Consider the following 16,172-nt stretch of genomic DNA (forward strand, 5'->3'; position numbering starts at 1 on the left):
TGTATCAAACAATGATTTCTCCTCACTGTCATTGAAGTATAGTATTTGTTAGTACGGCAAAAATTCACATGCTACAGATGTTAAAAATGGAATGATTGGAAATAAGTTTTAGACCACAGGAGATCTGAAACAAGTTCAGACCTTCCCGATCAATCAAAGGTGGGAGGGACCCACTATGTTGGGGTGAGCAGTGAGCATGCCTCATTGTCTACAGAAGTAGGAAATAACTATGCGTTTTGCTCACGAGTGATGAGCATTCAAATGCTCTTGGAAAATGGAAACAGTATCCTACACATGTTTTGATTAAAAAGCCTAAAAACATGTGTAATATATTGTTTCCAAGAGCATTTAAATGGGCTCTCGTCAGCTAAACCCAATAACGTTTGGGACATAGGATGCCGAGAAGATTTGGATTTGAATTTGGATTTCTCACATTTGCAGCTATTTTTGCATTGTAATTTGGATCCGATCAAATTCTTGGATTTCTAATTCAACAGCTGACAGAGAAAAAAATTTGATTTATAAATATGCTGTGGAAATAAGAAATTGGAAATCCACAGATCTGGCAGTTTCCTTCACCCTCTTTGCTCCTCAACCTCTCCTCTCCACTAGGAAGTATACCCCCTTCCCCCTCTCTCTCTGTCTCCCTCTCCATGAGCTGCCGGACGGGCCCTAACAGAAGTTGCAAACAATCAATGGTTAAGGGCGAATGTATCATTTTCCGTTTTTTTTTCTTTAAAATGGAAAAAACTGAAAATGCGTTTGCCGGGAGTCGAACCCGGGTCTATTGCTTGGAAGGCAATTATCCTGACCGTTGGACTACAAACGCTTTACTGGCAATTTTTTTCATTTAAAAATTTTATTTTCTGTGACATAAGACAGGAAACGAATAAAGTTATGCCGCGAATAAGCTCGTGTTCTGTCGTCAAAAATTTGTCCTGAAATCGAACGAACAGAGACAAAATGAGATAGAGAGTAGGTATGGAAATTGATTGAAGATGAAAGAAAGGGGAGATGCCCGTAGGATCTGTTAACGTGAACTTTTTGAGGTCAAATCACTTTACAAGGGGAGCGCATAATCCTACAATTGGGGCGAAAAAAGCGTACCTCGTCTTCGATACGAACAAAGTGTTTTTCAGTTTTGTTCGATTTAACGACGATTTCTCCAGAGAGGAACATCAGAAGCTTTCCAGAGTGGTTTTAAGCTTCGATTTCTACAAGTAGGTTTACATAGAGAGTAAAAATTCTCAAAATCGCCTCTGTTTTTCTTGCATTTCTCAATCAACAAAGTTTCCGCAATGGCGCAAGTAGTAGCTTCTAGATCTGTTACTGGCTCTTTACTGTGCCCTACTTCAAGATCTGAAAACGGAAAAATGGTGCTCGAGAAGCTCAAACCCTCTAGTTTTCTGCCAAAATTCTTACGAGTGAAGAATCAGAACAAGGAAAAACTTTTCCGCTGCGGCGTTCCTGTCATGGCTAAGAGATCAGTCCGAGCTGAGCCAGATGTTCTTCCAGTTTTTCCGGAAGATGTTCCGAAGATTGTAAGATTCTGAAACCTTAGTTCATCTGCCTGGAAAGAGGAAATGTTTTATTTTCCTTTTGAAATCTCTTATAGACTCCGAACTTTAATTTTATTTAATCTGATAGTTATGATATTTTTTTCCTTTTTAAATCTCTTTTAGAGCTGCATTCCTCTGTGATTTGATCTCTCTCTCTCTCTCTCTCCGAACTTTAATTTCCCTGGACCTTTTTCTTAATCGTTATGACCTAACAGAACTTGTTGTATGAATTGTAAGAGATTAATGCAATATTTGTCCATCTCTTGTTTGCATGATTTTCCTAATTTTTCTTTTTAACTGTAAGCGATCAAAGGATTTTTCTTCTATTTGCGCTTGGTTCTTGTTACGAACCCGAACGGTTCGTAACGTGATTGATCTTCTTAGAGGGAAGATCAGCCTCTTGATCCACTTTGAGGGAAGGATCAGTCCTCCTTTGTGCAAAAGACACAATTTTTAAGATGCTTTCTTCATTCATTTCCATTAACAATAACATCTGCTTATATAAAACACTCAAAGACAAACATAAAAAGATCTTATTATAAGAATAGAAATAGCGAATTAGAAACTCTCCTAATCTAACCTAACTACTAAATATATTAAGATATGATCTTATTCACTAAAATATCTAATTAACCTATTCCACTAAGTGGGACCCATCTAGGTACATATCAGTTCTATGGAGTATAGAGATTTTACAAGTAAGTTTTTTGTCTATTCACTTTAGTTACTTTCCGAATAGAAATTTTCTTCAAATTAGGCTTACTGCACATGACCACTACTTTTGCCTTATTTGTTTGGTGCTGACGAGTGCATTATGAATTTTTTCTTTCCAAGTAATTGGTCATCACACCCAAGGTTTTAAATTTCGGTTTCGGCTACAATTTTGGACTTCACCGGAACGGAAATTTCAGCCAAAATCCCTAAATTTTGGTCAAAATTGGGTAAAGTTATCGAAACAGCTGATTTTTCTCCCCAAGTTGAAATTTCGACCGAAATTTGGTACGTTTCGGGAATTCGGTTTTGGTTTCGTTGTTGACTGAAATCCGAAATTTCGGATTTCAGTAGAAATTTAAAACCTTGATCACACCTACTTGTTTATTGGTGGCTGCATTTGAATTTCTTTCGATTTTTCATTTTCAAAACCTTTTTTTTTAATGGTTTCATTTTCAAATCTTAGGATGTATAACTTCACTGCTAAGAGATCTGACTACATGTAGATATTAGTCTATTTGTGACAATGAATTCGTGAACATGTATTTTACATGTTATCAGCCATAAGAAGATATGATTTGGAATATATGCCATGATTACTGCATAAGCTTTCTTCACTTATTGATGGACTGATGTTTTTGTGAAACAAGTTGACTTTTTTGTTATAAACTATACATTATGCTGGAAGATATCATGCATTTTGAAGTCCCTTTAATTAATCTGCTTATTTATTGGCGTAATCAAGGATGTTGGATATGTTGGTTTGAAAATCCGACCCAATTAATCTGCTCCCTTTCAAGTGCATGGTATCTGGTATTGCAACCGTCACATTGATTTTGAGCACATAGTCCTTTAAAGCATGATCAAATATAATGATATTGCTAATGTATAGAAGTCTGTAAGATGGTTTGTGAAGCTGCATCGACTGTGTCAATGGTTCGGTTTGTGCTATACCTAATCCACCCATATATGTGAAGATCAAATCATTGGCCTGACCCATGTAGTTGGGGGACATTCGATTACACCAAATTATAACCTATCTTTTATTTTTACATTAATATCAATCTGTTGAGTATGATTGAATTTGCTTCAGCTTGGTTCATTAGAAATTTGTTTGTTAGCTAATGTCATCTATTACACCCTTACTATTTTGAAGGCTTATTTATGACCACATGCCTTTCAATTTAAATAGAAGCATTTGATCGTACTCAACCCTTGTTAGGATTTCATTTTTTTTACTTCACTAATTAATGATACTTATTGATGGTCAGGGAGAAGAGGAATTTCAACATCTCCAGGGCATTCCGCAGTTTGGGGACACATCTATGGGCATGTGGTCTAAGCCAAGTGTTAGACGCAAGACAAAAATTGTTTGCACGATAGGTCCTTCGACTAATACGCGAGAAATGATATGGAAGCTAGCTGAGTCTGGTATGAATGTTGCGCGAATGAACATGTCTCATGGAGACCATGCATCTCATCAGAAAGTCATTGATCTTGTCAAAGAATACAATGCTCAATCAAAAGACAATGTGATTGCTATTATGCTTGATACTAAGGCATGCTTTCTCCATACTATATCCTTTTCTTGCATTATTAACTTGGCAGGTAAGGTTGCTTAGCCAAAATTGAAAGGTTTGGGTCATTAAATAATGCTTTTGCCACTTTGTTTTTTAACAGAATAATCGTTTTCTTCATACTATATCCTTTTTTTTTATTTTTGCATTATAATGTTTTTGCCACTTTTGTCTCTAAAACAGTATTGGTCAGGTAGCAGTTTCTGAGTATCCCCGTCTTTTCATTCTATGGGACTTATGCACTTTGATGAGTGAAGTCCTTGATAATTTAATAAAGGTCCGCCTAATTTTTCATATGCTGCGTCGCGTGGGAGCCAATATCCTGGAATATTTGTCTTTGTGTTCCAGGTTTCCATGCATATGCATAGGCATGCATATGTTAATATTGCAGACAGTTCTTCCCTCATTGCAAATTAATGGATGAAATTATAAAGGCCGCGAGCTGCTGTCTAATACACAATTCTTGAATTTCAACTTTCCTCTCATTTATAATTTTCATTTTCATTTGTTATATTTCAGGGCCCTGAGGTTAGGAGTGGGGACTTGCCACAGCCTATTGTGTTAGCTAGTGGCCAAGAATTCACTTTCACCATCCAAAGAGGAGTTGGGACAGAAAATTGTGTTAGTGTAAACTATGATGATTTTGTTAATGATGTAGAAGTGGGCGACATGCTTCTGGTTGATGGTATGTGATCAATTCAAGACTCACATATATTTGTTGGGGATCATAAATCTTCTTTGCTGTGATATTAAAATTTGAAAATTGGAACTTCTAGAAACTGCACAAATTTGGCTTCTATGATGATTTAGTTAAACTAACCCTCAGTTTGTTTCTTTAGGAGGAATGATGTCATTTTTGGTGAAGTCCAAGACAGAGGATTCAGTCAAATGTGAAGTTGTAGATGGAGGTGAACTCAAGTCGAGACGACATTTGAATGTTCGAGGAAAGAGTGCTACCTTACCATCCATCACGGGTGAGCTTTTGAACTGCATCCAATCGTATCATTGTCAATTTCTCGAGGGTTTTTTTAATGGTGATTTTATGAATGAAAAACCCTATGACCGAGGTGGTCAAGAGGTGGAGTACAATAAAATGAAAACACAAAAAATGTAAGATACAACACAATTTTCTAGAGGGTTTGTCAGTGTCTTTTGGTGATTCCTATCTTATGGATGGTCTTTAATTTGATGATAGTTCTTTCTTCTTGTATAAATGCAGATAACCATTTGCTTCTTCTTTTTTTTGAATGGTATAACCATTTGCTTCTATTTTCTGCAGAAAAAGATTGGGATGACATTAAATTTGGGGTTGATAATAAAGTGGACTGCTATGCTGTTTCCTTTGTTAAAGATGCAAAAGTGGTCCATGAATTGAAGGATTATCTACGAAGTAAGTATCTGGTACAAATCTCTATCTTTTGATAGGTATATGTTAAATCAAGAAGCACATTTTGGCTGGATTTATTTTACGCAACATCAGTTAAATCTCCTGTCCTATTGTTTTTGCAGATTGTGGTGCAGATATACATGTGATTGTCAAAATTGAAAGTGCAGACTCTATACCAAATCTCCATTCTATTATTTCTGCATCTGATGGGGTATAGCACCAGAATCTGTATATTGCAAATCTTCAACTTGTTTCTAAATTTATTACCTATCCCAAACCTATATGTTTGGTTCCACTGTTTGGATTTCTTAACAGTTTAGTCAGTATCTTTTGCCCCTTGGTATGCTCCCCAATCTTGTCGGTGTTGAAACATCAGGGTCTGGGATCCTTGGTCGTCTTCTCCTTTGTGTTAAAGAGAAACTTATCGTGCCAAAGTAATTGTGATTGTGTTTGTCTGGAGTTGACACACTTTGTTATCTTCCAGCATCTATTATATGTAAAAGAACCAAGTCTTCGTGGTTGGTTATCTGTTAGAGCTTATTGTGCTATAGTAGTTGGTGTGATCTGGATCTTTAGATAAGAATGGACGAACTCCTTCCAAGTTTTTAAGCCCACTATGGTATTCTTTCACTGTTATTCTTGTTGTGTACAATGATTTGCACTTTCAAACACTATTTAAATATCTTCCTTCGTGTTCTTTGCAATTCATATTTGAAAGTTGTTCTAGGCTTCTAGCTATAGTTTAGAGGTTAGGTTACAACAATGCTGTTTCTGTGGAGTGAGCTAAAATCCAAAATATGGAATAAACAAGTGTTTGCATGAATTTACAGCTCAGTCAATTCTGTTCCCATTCTCTAACCAAGGATTTGGATATCTATCATGTTTTGTTTCGTCGAACATCTAATTCAGATGGTGCAGTAGTTTACTATTAGAGAAGAACTATTTGATATAAAATGTAAATATCAGATTAGAGTGGGAGTTTTCATATGGCGGATGGTCATGAATGCAAGTGCATAAAAAAATAAAATGGGGCCTATCGACGTCAGGGCTCAGCAAATGAATGGTTTAGATCGCTCTTTATATGGGCCCAACTTTATATATAGTTTTTACGCACTTGCATGCACAGCCTTTCACCTTATAAAAACTCATTATAACAGCATCGTGCACTAAATAATGAATTATTGTCTCTAATCCATCTTTGATTTTTTGGCCATGAATAAAAAAAAATTGAAGCCCTTTTAGATTGATTACTTTTATTTTAACTTTACCCTTCTGACACTTTGTATCATTATCAAGTTTGCCCTTTGCATGTTTAAACTTAGATGGTCCTCGGTGTGTATGTGAACGCCTTAATAGTTATTACCTGGAGCATAGTGGTTACAATGTGAAGTTACTATCGTCTTGGCGACTGTCGTTTTTTCATCATAGAATGGTGAAACTACATTACAGTCTTTTCTATCTGTGATGAACTGAATTTGCTTTCTTACAGGCAAGATCTTATTTTTTGGCTTGGTTTATTTGCAATTATTCTCGTGTCTTTTTATTAGTTATAAATTATTTTATTGTATACACATTGGTTTATGATATTTCTGAGTGAAGGCTATGGTGGCTCGGGGTGATCTCGGGGCTGAGCTCCCTGTTGAGGAGGTTCCTTTGCTACAGGTATATTCATTTTTTTTTTTTGAATGGTTGCTACAGGTATATTCATATGCTGTTCGATTTCGTATTCATTGATGCGCTCTTCGATGTATTATATATTATCTCAATCCACTGATATTATTTCTATTGATTTACCTTTCAAATCCCACCTTTTTGGTTGCTTGGCTTAAATGTTTATTTATGCACCATTCACGTGCTTTAAGAATACAAGGTATTTATCTTCAGATTAGTCAATAACAAGAGAATCAATTTATAGGGCATTGTATAGCTGGGAAAATTGGTAACTGAGCACTTCCATTGCCATGTGCATCTTTTCTGTAACTCTCCCCTGGTGGTATTCTGAGATTGCTCACCGTCATAAGTCTTGGACCATCCAAAGCCATGATTTCTCATGCCACTGTGTATGTTGTCTACGTCACCAAGAATTTGGAGGTTGACACTGAACAGTGATTGAAAACTGGATGGGTATAAAATAATATAATATTTTTGTATGATTTGCAGAAGCTCTTGAAGGACGGTAATAGGGAATGAGAAATAGAAGCTAATAGTTTTCTATGGTCTTTGTTTAGATTATCTAGAACTACTAGAGCCTTTTATCTTTCGGGGCGTGCGATCATTTGTGGTCTCTTTCGGGGCGTGCGATCATTTATTCTAGATCGCTGCTCTCCTTATTAGGCCCATCCAGAGTGTGTGATTCTAACGAGGCTGAATTGAGAGTACTCCTATGAGCCTAAGATGGTATACAAATGTTAAGGCTTGCCCCCTTGCTCATCGAAGGTGATTAAGCAAATGTTTTATCATGGGCTAGCAGCAAAGCAAGTGGACCATGGAAGTTTGCAATTATTATTTTAGAAATCAGGGATCTTGTCCGGAAAATCGGGCCACAACTCCAACATATGAAGAGATCAGAAAATGAACAAGCTGATAAATTGGCAAAAGGAGTGGATAAGGAAGGAGTGGAGATTGTTAATCTAGATTTAGAGGAACCAACGGTGGAGCTTTAACGATTAGTAGAGTGGACTGTTTTGGGCTTTTCTGCTGTAAATACTTTGAAGGACATCTTGTCCCTATGTTGGACTGCTGTTTTAGTTTGATAGTAATGAAATCATTACTTTTCAAGAAAAAAACTACTAGAACCTTGTAATCATCAGAAATAGGTTTTCTGATTTTGGCCTAACTTGTCACATACAGTTTTTAAGTGAAATAATTTTTTTAAAGGTAACAGAATTTTATTAATGAGACAAGAGCCTAGTTACAACAACTGGGACAACATCCCACATCTGCTAACCCCAATATTACATCTGTGACACCCGCTCCCCAAGCCCAAGACCCTCTAAATGTGTAACATATTTAACCACTGAGAACTGAGAACCCCACAACCCACTAGGTATGATCCCTGAAATTGCTGGGAGAGCCTTTTCATCGTGAGGCTCCCAAGAGATGGATGCCAAAACTGGATGTCTTGCGGCATAGCAATCTGCAGACAGATGACAGCACCAGGGTGAAACAAAACTTCTATACCGAGAGAATTGAATCCAAACCGAACCAGGAAAAAAATATGGACAGGGTCATGATGATCCCACTGGAACCAGCAGAACCATACTCTGAAATGCAATCCTTTTAACACAACAGGTAGTCAGGATTAAGCCTCTAGCTCAATTGGTTAAGGCTTTGTTCTTCAACCTAGATGTTGAAGGTTCAATCCCCACTTACCTACCAAAAAGAAGCATAAGGGGCCGTTTGGATACATGGATTCTAGAACCTTGGATTTCCTCAAAATCGTAGATGGGAGAGGAGAGAAGGAGACCAATCTGTTTCACTTCTCTTTAGAATCTTGGATTTTAGGTAAGAAATCGAGGTTTTAGAAATCTCTCCCCCATCCTGAGATTATTAAATATGAAATGATGGACAAAATGTATTTTTAGTAGTTTTCATGCTCAACATATCTCAATCGCATCTTCTTTTGTTCCTATTACATTTGATTGTTTTCAATCAGTATTTATGGTAATAAAACTTTAGTTTCTGTTAACCTTTGATAAGCTGGCTATAAGTTTCAATGAACCATATACATGTCTACCTTGAGAGGGCTTTCTGTGCAACTTTACTTCCTTCTGCGGACTAACAATATACATTGTCACCAAACTGCATGTTGATACCTGGCATCAGTTCATAGGCACACAGACTTCGAGAAAAACTATAGCACATATAAAAGTTGGCAATATTTGCCTGTATTGAGTACTATCATTTTCAAGGCATATGTTGCTTGGTTATTGCCATGATCTTTAAAATTAAGTTTATTTGTAAGGGGCTAATCAATTTTTTATTTGAGTCTATATAAAAGTATCTATTTGATACACTAATCGAACAGGCTTCATCAAAACTTGTATTTCTTGTGCACGCAGGAAGAGATTATTAGGATGTGCCGTAGTATGGGAAAAGCAGTTATTGTAGCGACAAATATGTTGGAAAGCATGATTGTTCATCCTACCCCAACCCGAGCAGAGGTCTCAGACATTGCTATTGCAGTTCGTGAGGGTGCTGATGCAGTCATGCTCTCTGGAGAAACTGCTCATGGAAAGTATGAATTCTATTATTTTTCAATAATTTTTCTCATTAGAACTTCAGAATCTAGAAAAAAACCCAAGGAGATCATATCTATTTGAAGAAACTGGACTTGTGATGCTTAATAACTTGCATATTTGGTGATTAACCCTTAAATTATTTATATTTACAAGCCAAAATTGTACAGTGTAGAGATGAATGATCTATTTAATTCAAACTGTGAATAGTATGTTTTATACCAGAACAGGGTACACTTCTGTTTGGTTCGGATTTAAGCTTGCAGCAATGAAGCCAGGATAGGGTAACAATATTATGAGATTGTTAATACTGCCTGAGCAAGGAACTGTTCTTTTCTGCATGCTGTTTGGGAGGCCAGTAAGATCGGTGACTCATTGGCCAAAGCTGGTAGTTGTGGGACTTATTGGGGGCAATCTCTGCCTCGTTTGTTAATTTTTGTATTTCTGGACACACTCTGCCCTTCTGTACCTACTGTTCTTTTGTTTGAATGTGTCACTTTTCTTACAAATAAATATAATTTTAGAAAGAGATAAACATACTATATCACGAAATAATTATGATAGCTTACGTAGTCCACCCACTCAGTGAACCAAACAATCCGAAAACAGACCAGAGAACCAGGACACTAAGACAACAATATTTTTTCTATGCATTATACAGGACTTGGAAAGGCATTTTCCAGGTTCTTATGTTTTGTTGCCAGACATGATATACAGCTATCACATGCCCTATAATTTCTAGTCAAAATTTTGTTTTTTTCATTTGACTTCAGATGAATCATTTTGTGTTTGTCAATATTGCATTTTTCCATCAGCCAATTAATTATTGTTGATTATAGTCGTTTTGACTATGGTTAACTCCTCGAGGGAAAGAAGTTTTCACTAATCAGGCTTTGATGCAGGTTTCCACTGAAAGCCTTAAAGGTTATGCACACAGTTGCTTTGAGGACAGAAGCAACTATGGTTGGAGGAGAGAAACCTTCTAATCTCGGTCGAGCTTTCAAGGTTATTATCATGTCATTATCCTGTGTTGCAATAGCTTTTATTATGCTTTCCTTTCTTCCTTTTCTCTGCTTTTTGCGGACCCTAATTTCTTACTTCAATATTCCTGTGTTCTTTAGAACCACATGAGTGAAATGTTTGCATTCCATGCTACCATGATGTCGAACACTCTTGGCACATCTATTGTTGTCTTCACCAGAACTGGGTTTATGGCGATACTACTAAGTCACTATCGACCTTCTGGCACAATTTTTGCTTTTACAGATGAGTGAGTCCCTTGCTCGTAATCTGTAAATGCTTTGCAATTTTACCTTTCTCCTTTCTTGGTTTCACAAGTAAGCTGCAAAAATGCTACCAAGGAAGGTGCTTGTATGCGTGCCAAGCACTTGCACTTCTCTACTGGCAGATTTGCTGGCTTGTTATTTCCATGGAATATTAGTTGAGGGAGAGAGAGGGAGAGACTTGAGAGGGCATGAGGGAGGATAGTGTGAGAAGTGCATGAAAAACAGGGAAAAGAAAAACTTCACTCGAAATCGAGTTTTTGTTTTCCTTATTTTTCAGCCACTTCGCACCATCCTTATTCAATCCGTCTCAATTCTCTCCCTCTCCCTACCTCTCTTAACACTTGGTAAGCTAATATTCCATGAAAACAATTCAGGGTAACCAAACATGGCCTTAGAATTATTGCTGAATGATTTGTTGATTGATGGGCATGCAGGGAGAGAGTGAGACAGAGACTGGCCTTGTACCAAGGGGTATGCCCCATACACTTACAATTCTCAGACAATGCCGAGGAGACTTTCGAAAAGGCCTTATCTTACTTGCAGGTAAGTCCAGCTGATTGCTCTTTTGGTTCATTCATCATCTTTCTCCTCAGTATTATATGAATAAAAGTGAACAACGATATGGTGAGACCAGTCTCGTTTAAAAAGAAATGAACCATTCATGTTTCCCCTTAGGATTATATGAATAAAAGCAAACACCTATACAGTGTGAGAGATTATGAAAATTACAGAAAATAAACTCAGTACATTCTTGGGTGCCTTCGCACTATATTTATAGAGAAATTTTTACAAGTGGTTCCCATGAAAAACACGTGCTTAACGGCCTATAACTACTTGTGTTTGAAATTTAAAACACATAACTAAAAGAATAAAGATATGGAGGCCGAATTGGGGACCGAGAATTGAACCGGACTAATAGCCTTTTTACACGTTAGAAATCTTAGTTCCTTGATTTTCGACTTTTTACCCCCTTGAATAGCAAAACTACCCTTCCTATGCCATGTAGGAATTTGTTCGGTCCCCAACTCGGTCTTCATAGCAGCACTCTAACTAAAATAACTTCCTAATCGACCACTATATTGATCCAACGGTCAGATCTCCTAATATATTCTAACATGGTGAGACCAGTCTCATTTAAAAAGAAATGAGATGGCTCATGACCGGCGCAATACAGGCCTGACAAATAAGTGGGCAAAACTAACTAATAAATTCTATTTATTTTTCAAACCATCTTTTTTATTTGATCTAAATCATATACAATTTTCTGATTCAGAAGCAAGGGATGGTGAAGGAAGGGGAAGAGGTTGCTCTTGTTCAGAGCGGGAGGCGACCCATCTGGCGGTTCCAGTCCACGCATAATATCCAGGTGAGGAAAGTGTAGTTGGAAAGCAAATGTGAGACTGAGTTGGGACTCAGTACCCGCTCGCCGTTTGTCGTTTAGTTGAAAATATCTCATGCATTGTATTTTAATGGTGTTCTTCGTTGTAGAGATCCCTATCAGGAATTCGGCCTTTTCTGTCGCTTTTTTTTTTTTTTTAATTTGTAATATTTTATTCTGATATTTGTTTGAGTGAATTTATAATGTATGGTAATACTACTTCCCAAATATTTTTTGGAACATATTTTTAAGACGAGCTTAGTAATTTTTTTATTTTTAAGGAAAACGACTATTTTATTACCTTTCAATCTCAATTTTTTGTTATTAGTTCAATGTCTTTGTGTATCATAATAGGGTGGTGTATGGGCAATTTCGCAAAAAGCCTTCTCAGGGCGTCTCTTTCAAGAGTGAAAGAGACACCCGCAGACTCTCCTATTATAGCAGGGTGTCCAGGCAATTTCGCAAAAAGCCTTTCATCGCTCCTCTTCTTCGTTAAAGAGTCGACCTCATAGCAGAAGTTGTCTTATTTAATTCATATTAGGTTGCCTTATGCTCTGTATGGTTGCCAGGTTTTTTTTGTCCGCGGGAGTTATGTGGGAGAAAAAAATACCCTGGGAGATAGGTGGGAAAAAAAGAAGTCCTGGAAGTATCCTGGTAAAATAAAAATCCCATGTTTGGTTGTGTGGGAGAAAAAAATACCCTCGGAGATATGGTGGGCAAAAAAAAAACCTTTGTTTGGTTGCTTGAATTGTTGGGTAGAAAAAAAAAATTCTTCTCAAGCTTATTTTTGGTTCCTGAGTTTATTTTTGTTCCTGGGGATGGGATGAAAAGGCAATCATTACAAAAGTGGGATTAAAAAATTCACCCCACAAGTAATCATTACAAGAGTGGGATTAAAATAAACATAGTGCTAAAAGGCAACCAAACATGGGAATTGACCAAAATTTAACTTACTCTCCCACAAAACTCCTTTTAACAATGCCCTTCCAATCTGTACTTTACCCTTTTCTGGCTTAAAGGCTGATGTTATAATTCCTGAGCTAACTGTACATAAAATAAGGGAATTTTCACCCCCTATGCAGTACGCATTCGCCCCATTATATTGTGACCAGTGTGCAACTTTAGCACTTCTTTGACGTCAAATCACGTTAACAGTGGGGCGAATGTGTACTAAAGTGGGCGTGGGGGGGGGGGTGAAAATATCATCGCCCTAAAATAAACCTCTGCTTATTAATATTATTCTCAAGATGTTACCTACTTTCCCTTTGTGCCATTATGTCCTAGAAAGGGAAAGGGAAAGGGAATGTAGATATCATTTCCTTTTTTCTTTTTAATTTTAATATTGAAGAATGGACTTTTGATGAGAAGCTCTTCAGTCTTCACCGCCTTGGTTGACCTTGGATAAGGGTGTCAATTTTGGCTCGGGCTTGGAAGCTCGCTCGAGCTCGGCTAGAATCCTTAACGAGCCGAGCCGGCTCGCCAGGCTCGTTAAGCTTAACGAGCCGAGCCCGATTTAGGCCAGGCTCGGCTCGGCTCGGCTCGTTAAGAATTTAATATATATATACATTAAAAGGGTTGTCCAGAGAGTGAAAGGGGAGGGCAAAATATGTCACTTCATTTTTGGAACCCCATTTGTTACTAGGACCACCCCCCATAGTGTAAAAAAAGTAGTCAAATTACACTAGTAGGGCTGTCCAGGGAAGATGAGGGGTGTGAGCTTAATATAACCCGAGCTCGGTAAGGCTCGCGAGCCTGACCGAGCCGAGCCGAGCCTGGCCGAGCTCGGCTCGGCTCGGCTCATTTATACCCCTAACCTTGGACAACAGAATGAGGGGTGCAACTCGGGTAAGGTTGAACCTGATTTTTTGCCTGGTCGGGTTGGGTTTTTCGAAATCCAGGTTGGGTTCGGGTTGGAAAAACTCAACCAGATTTGAATTCGGGTTGGGGTGTCGGGAGCCTGACCCGACCCGAAACCCAACTTGTATTTTTAAAATAATAAAAAATACTTAAAATGAAAGTTTAAAATTTGCCTTTTTGATTTTCCCTCTCAAAAATTTTAATTTTCTATTTTACTTATAACATTACCTAAATTAGTAAAAGTAAAAAAACTAACAAAAAGGAATGATATTATCCCTCTGACGCATAAAATATTAAAATCCCCCCTTTCACACATTACTTATTTGTTAAGTTTTCAAGGCACATGGAAAGACGGAAAGTTAGAAACGTTAAAAGGCTTAAAGCCTACAGGGGTCAACCGGACCCAACCCGAACCTATTTGAAAATCGGGTTGCGTCGGTTCTGGTTCGGGTTGAGCAAATGGTCGGGTCAGGTTGAGCAAATGGCTCCTCGGGTTGGGTTCGGGTCGACCTCAACCCGACCCGACCCTACCCGCGCGTTGCACCTTACAGAATCTATTCCACGTATATAATATGATATTACACAAATCAATAGAAATCAAGATATTAAGTCAGAGACTCATAACATATGGCTACGTGAAACTTTGCACGGGAAGTCTCAGTACATTTCAAAAAGTACAGTGGGCCCACTTCTTAGGATGATCCAAACCGTTCATTTGATGGGCCACAACTTAAGTAGGTTATATCCGGTAAATAACTAAATATCATAATGCATTTGATGGGCCGCAACGTAAGTAGGTTACATCTGGTAAATTATCTCCATATGATGATCATAACCTTCTGATATGTAGAGAAGCAACATGGTCAGCGTGTGAAATCCGGCCCAATATTTTTAAGAAAGTATATTGGGCTCACTTCTTAGGATGATCCAAACCGTTCACTTGATTGGCCACGGCGTAAGTAGCCAATACCTCATAAATCATCTCTATAGAATGATCCTAACCCTCTGATCTATAGAGGCATGGCCCCACATTTTACACCATGTTTTGATAGGTTGGGTACAATCAACTCCTCTCAAACCCATGCAGCAGGTGGGGCCAACCATTTTTCATATTTTGATGGGTCTCATGATCTCACCCAAGTCCATGCATAGGACCAGGGACACCATTTTACACCTCATATTTTGAACTTCGGGCCCTCTATTTTACACTCGGGCATAGCATGGGCCAAGAATATTAGTAAACTTAAGCATTAATTATTCATTTAAGAGAGATAATTCTATGCCAAAAAGGGAAATGTTATCAGCACTACTGTATTTTGATGAGGGCACTCATTTTATTAAAAGTTTGGTACGGCCCACACCATATGATGATCCAAACCGTCCCATTAGATGGGCCGCGGCCTAAATAGGTTGTGACACAAAAATCATTTCCATAGGTTGATCATAACCCTCCGATCTGAATGTTAGAGGTTTGATCCTAACCCTCTACAGATCGGAGGGTTAGGAACTTAGGATCAACCTATGGAAATGATTTTTGGGGAACAACCTATTTAGGCTGTGGCCCATCTAATGGACAATTTGGATCATCCTATGGTGAGGGCCATACCATACTTTTAATAAAGTGAGGAGTGCCCTCATCAAAATACAGTAGTGCTGATAACATTCAATGGATGGATTCAGGGAGATGTGATTCCTTCTGTCTGTGTTGTGTGTACGAGAGAGAGAGAGAGAGAGAGAGAGAGAGAGAGAGAGAGAGTTTTCAAAGATTAATGTATTTCTAATATCATCAGTAAGAGGAGAGATTTTAGGGATTGTGAGATTTTCCTTAATCTTCTAACTAAAAGTAAATTTTATTTAGGGAAATGATATTTACACTCCAATGTTTTGATATCACACTCTACCAGCTTGTCTTTTAGTCTTTAAAAGGCTGTGAACAGGTTATTACTGTTCCCAAAAGCTCTCACAATCTCATTAAATACTAAAAGACAAGCAATGATAGCTTGGATATCAAAACATTGAAGTACTGATATTATTTCCTTTTAGGGAAACCGTCCATTAGATGGGCCACAGTCTAAATAGGGTGTACCCAAAAATTATTTCCATAGGTTTATCCTAACCCTCCGATCAAAAGAGGGTTAGGTTAAACCCTCTAACATTCAGATCGGAGGGTTAGGATCAA

At 37.8% G+C, this 16,172-nt stretch overlaps 1 protein-coding gene and 1 non-coding gene across 2 annotated transcripts; one reads left to right on the top strand and one right to left on the bottom strand.

Moving 5' to 3' along the window:
- Positions 1 to 757: 757 nt before the first annotated feature.
- On the bottom strand, positions 758 to 829 carry TRNAG-UCC (transfer RNA glycine (anticodon UCC)). Its single transcript has one exon. It is a non-coding gene; the product is annotated as a tRNA-Gly (tRNA).
- A 173-nt stretch (positions 830 to 1,002) lies between these two features.
- Positions 1,003 to 12,389, top strand: LOC143847583 (plastidial pyruvate kinase 2-like). Its single transcript, XM_077356509.1, has 12 exons — positions 1,003 to 1,541; positions 3,542 to 3,829; positions 4,367 to 4,532; positions 4,687 to 4,821; positions 5,127 to 5,237; positions 5,357 to 5,445; positions 6,834 to 6,896; positions 9,296 to 9,471; positions 10,375 to 10,477; positions 10,594 to 10,742; positions 11,193 to 11,301; positions 12,032 to 12,389. Exons 1-12 carry the CDS (start codon positions 1,299 to 1,301, stop codon positions 12,137 to 12,139), a joined length of 1,740 nt encoding a protein of 579 aa, XP_077212624.1. The 5' UTR covers positions 1,003 to 1,298; the 3' UTR covers positions 12,140 to 12,389.
- The last annotated feature ends 3,783 nt before the right edge of the window (positions 12,390 to 16,172 follow it).

The sequence above is a fragment of the Tasmannia lanceolata genome, unplaced genomic scaffold, assembly GCF_043159265.1.
Source record: "Tasmannia lanceolata isolate RefF3 unplaced genomic scaffold, GAP_Taslan_0.1 ptg000015l, whole genome shotgun sequence".
NCBI lineage: Eukaryota > Viridiplantae > Streptophyta > Magnoliopsida > Canellales > Winteraceae > Tasmannia > Tasmannia lanceolata.

Coding starts and splice junctions, on each gene's coding strand:
- LOC143847583 (XM_077356509.1), top strand. CDS start 1,299: ATGGCGCAAGTAGTAGCTTCTAGATCTGTTACTGGCTCTTTACTGTGC. Junction 3,830..4,366: donor CTATTATGCTTGATACTAAG/GCATGCTTTCTC, acceptor GTTATATTTCAG/GGCCCTGAGGTTAGGAGTGG. Junction 6,897..9,295: donor AGGAGGTTCCTTTGCTACAG/GTATATTCATTT, acceptor TTGTGCACGCAG/GAAGAGATTATTAGGATGTG.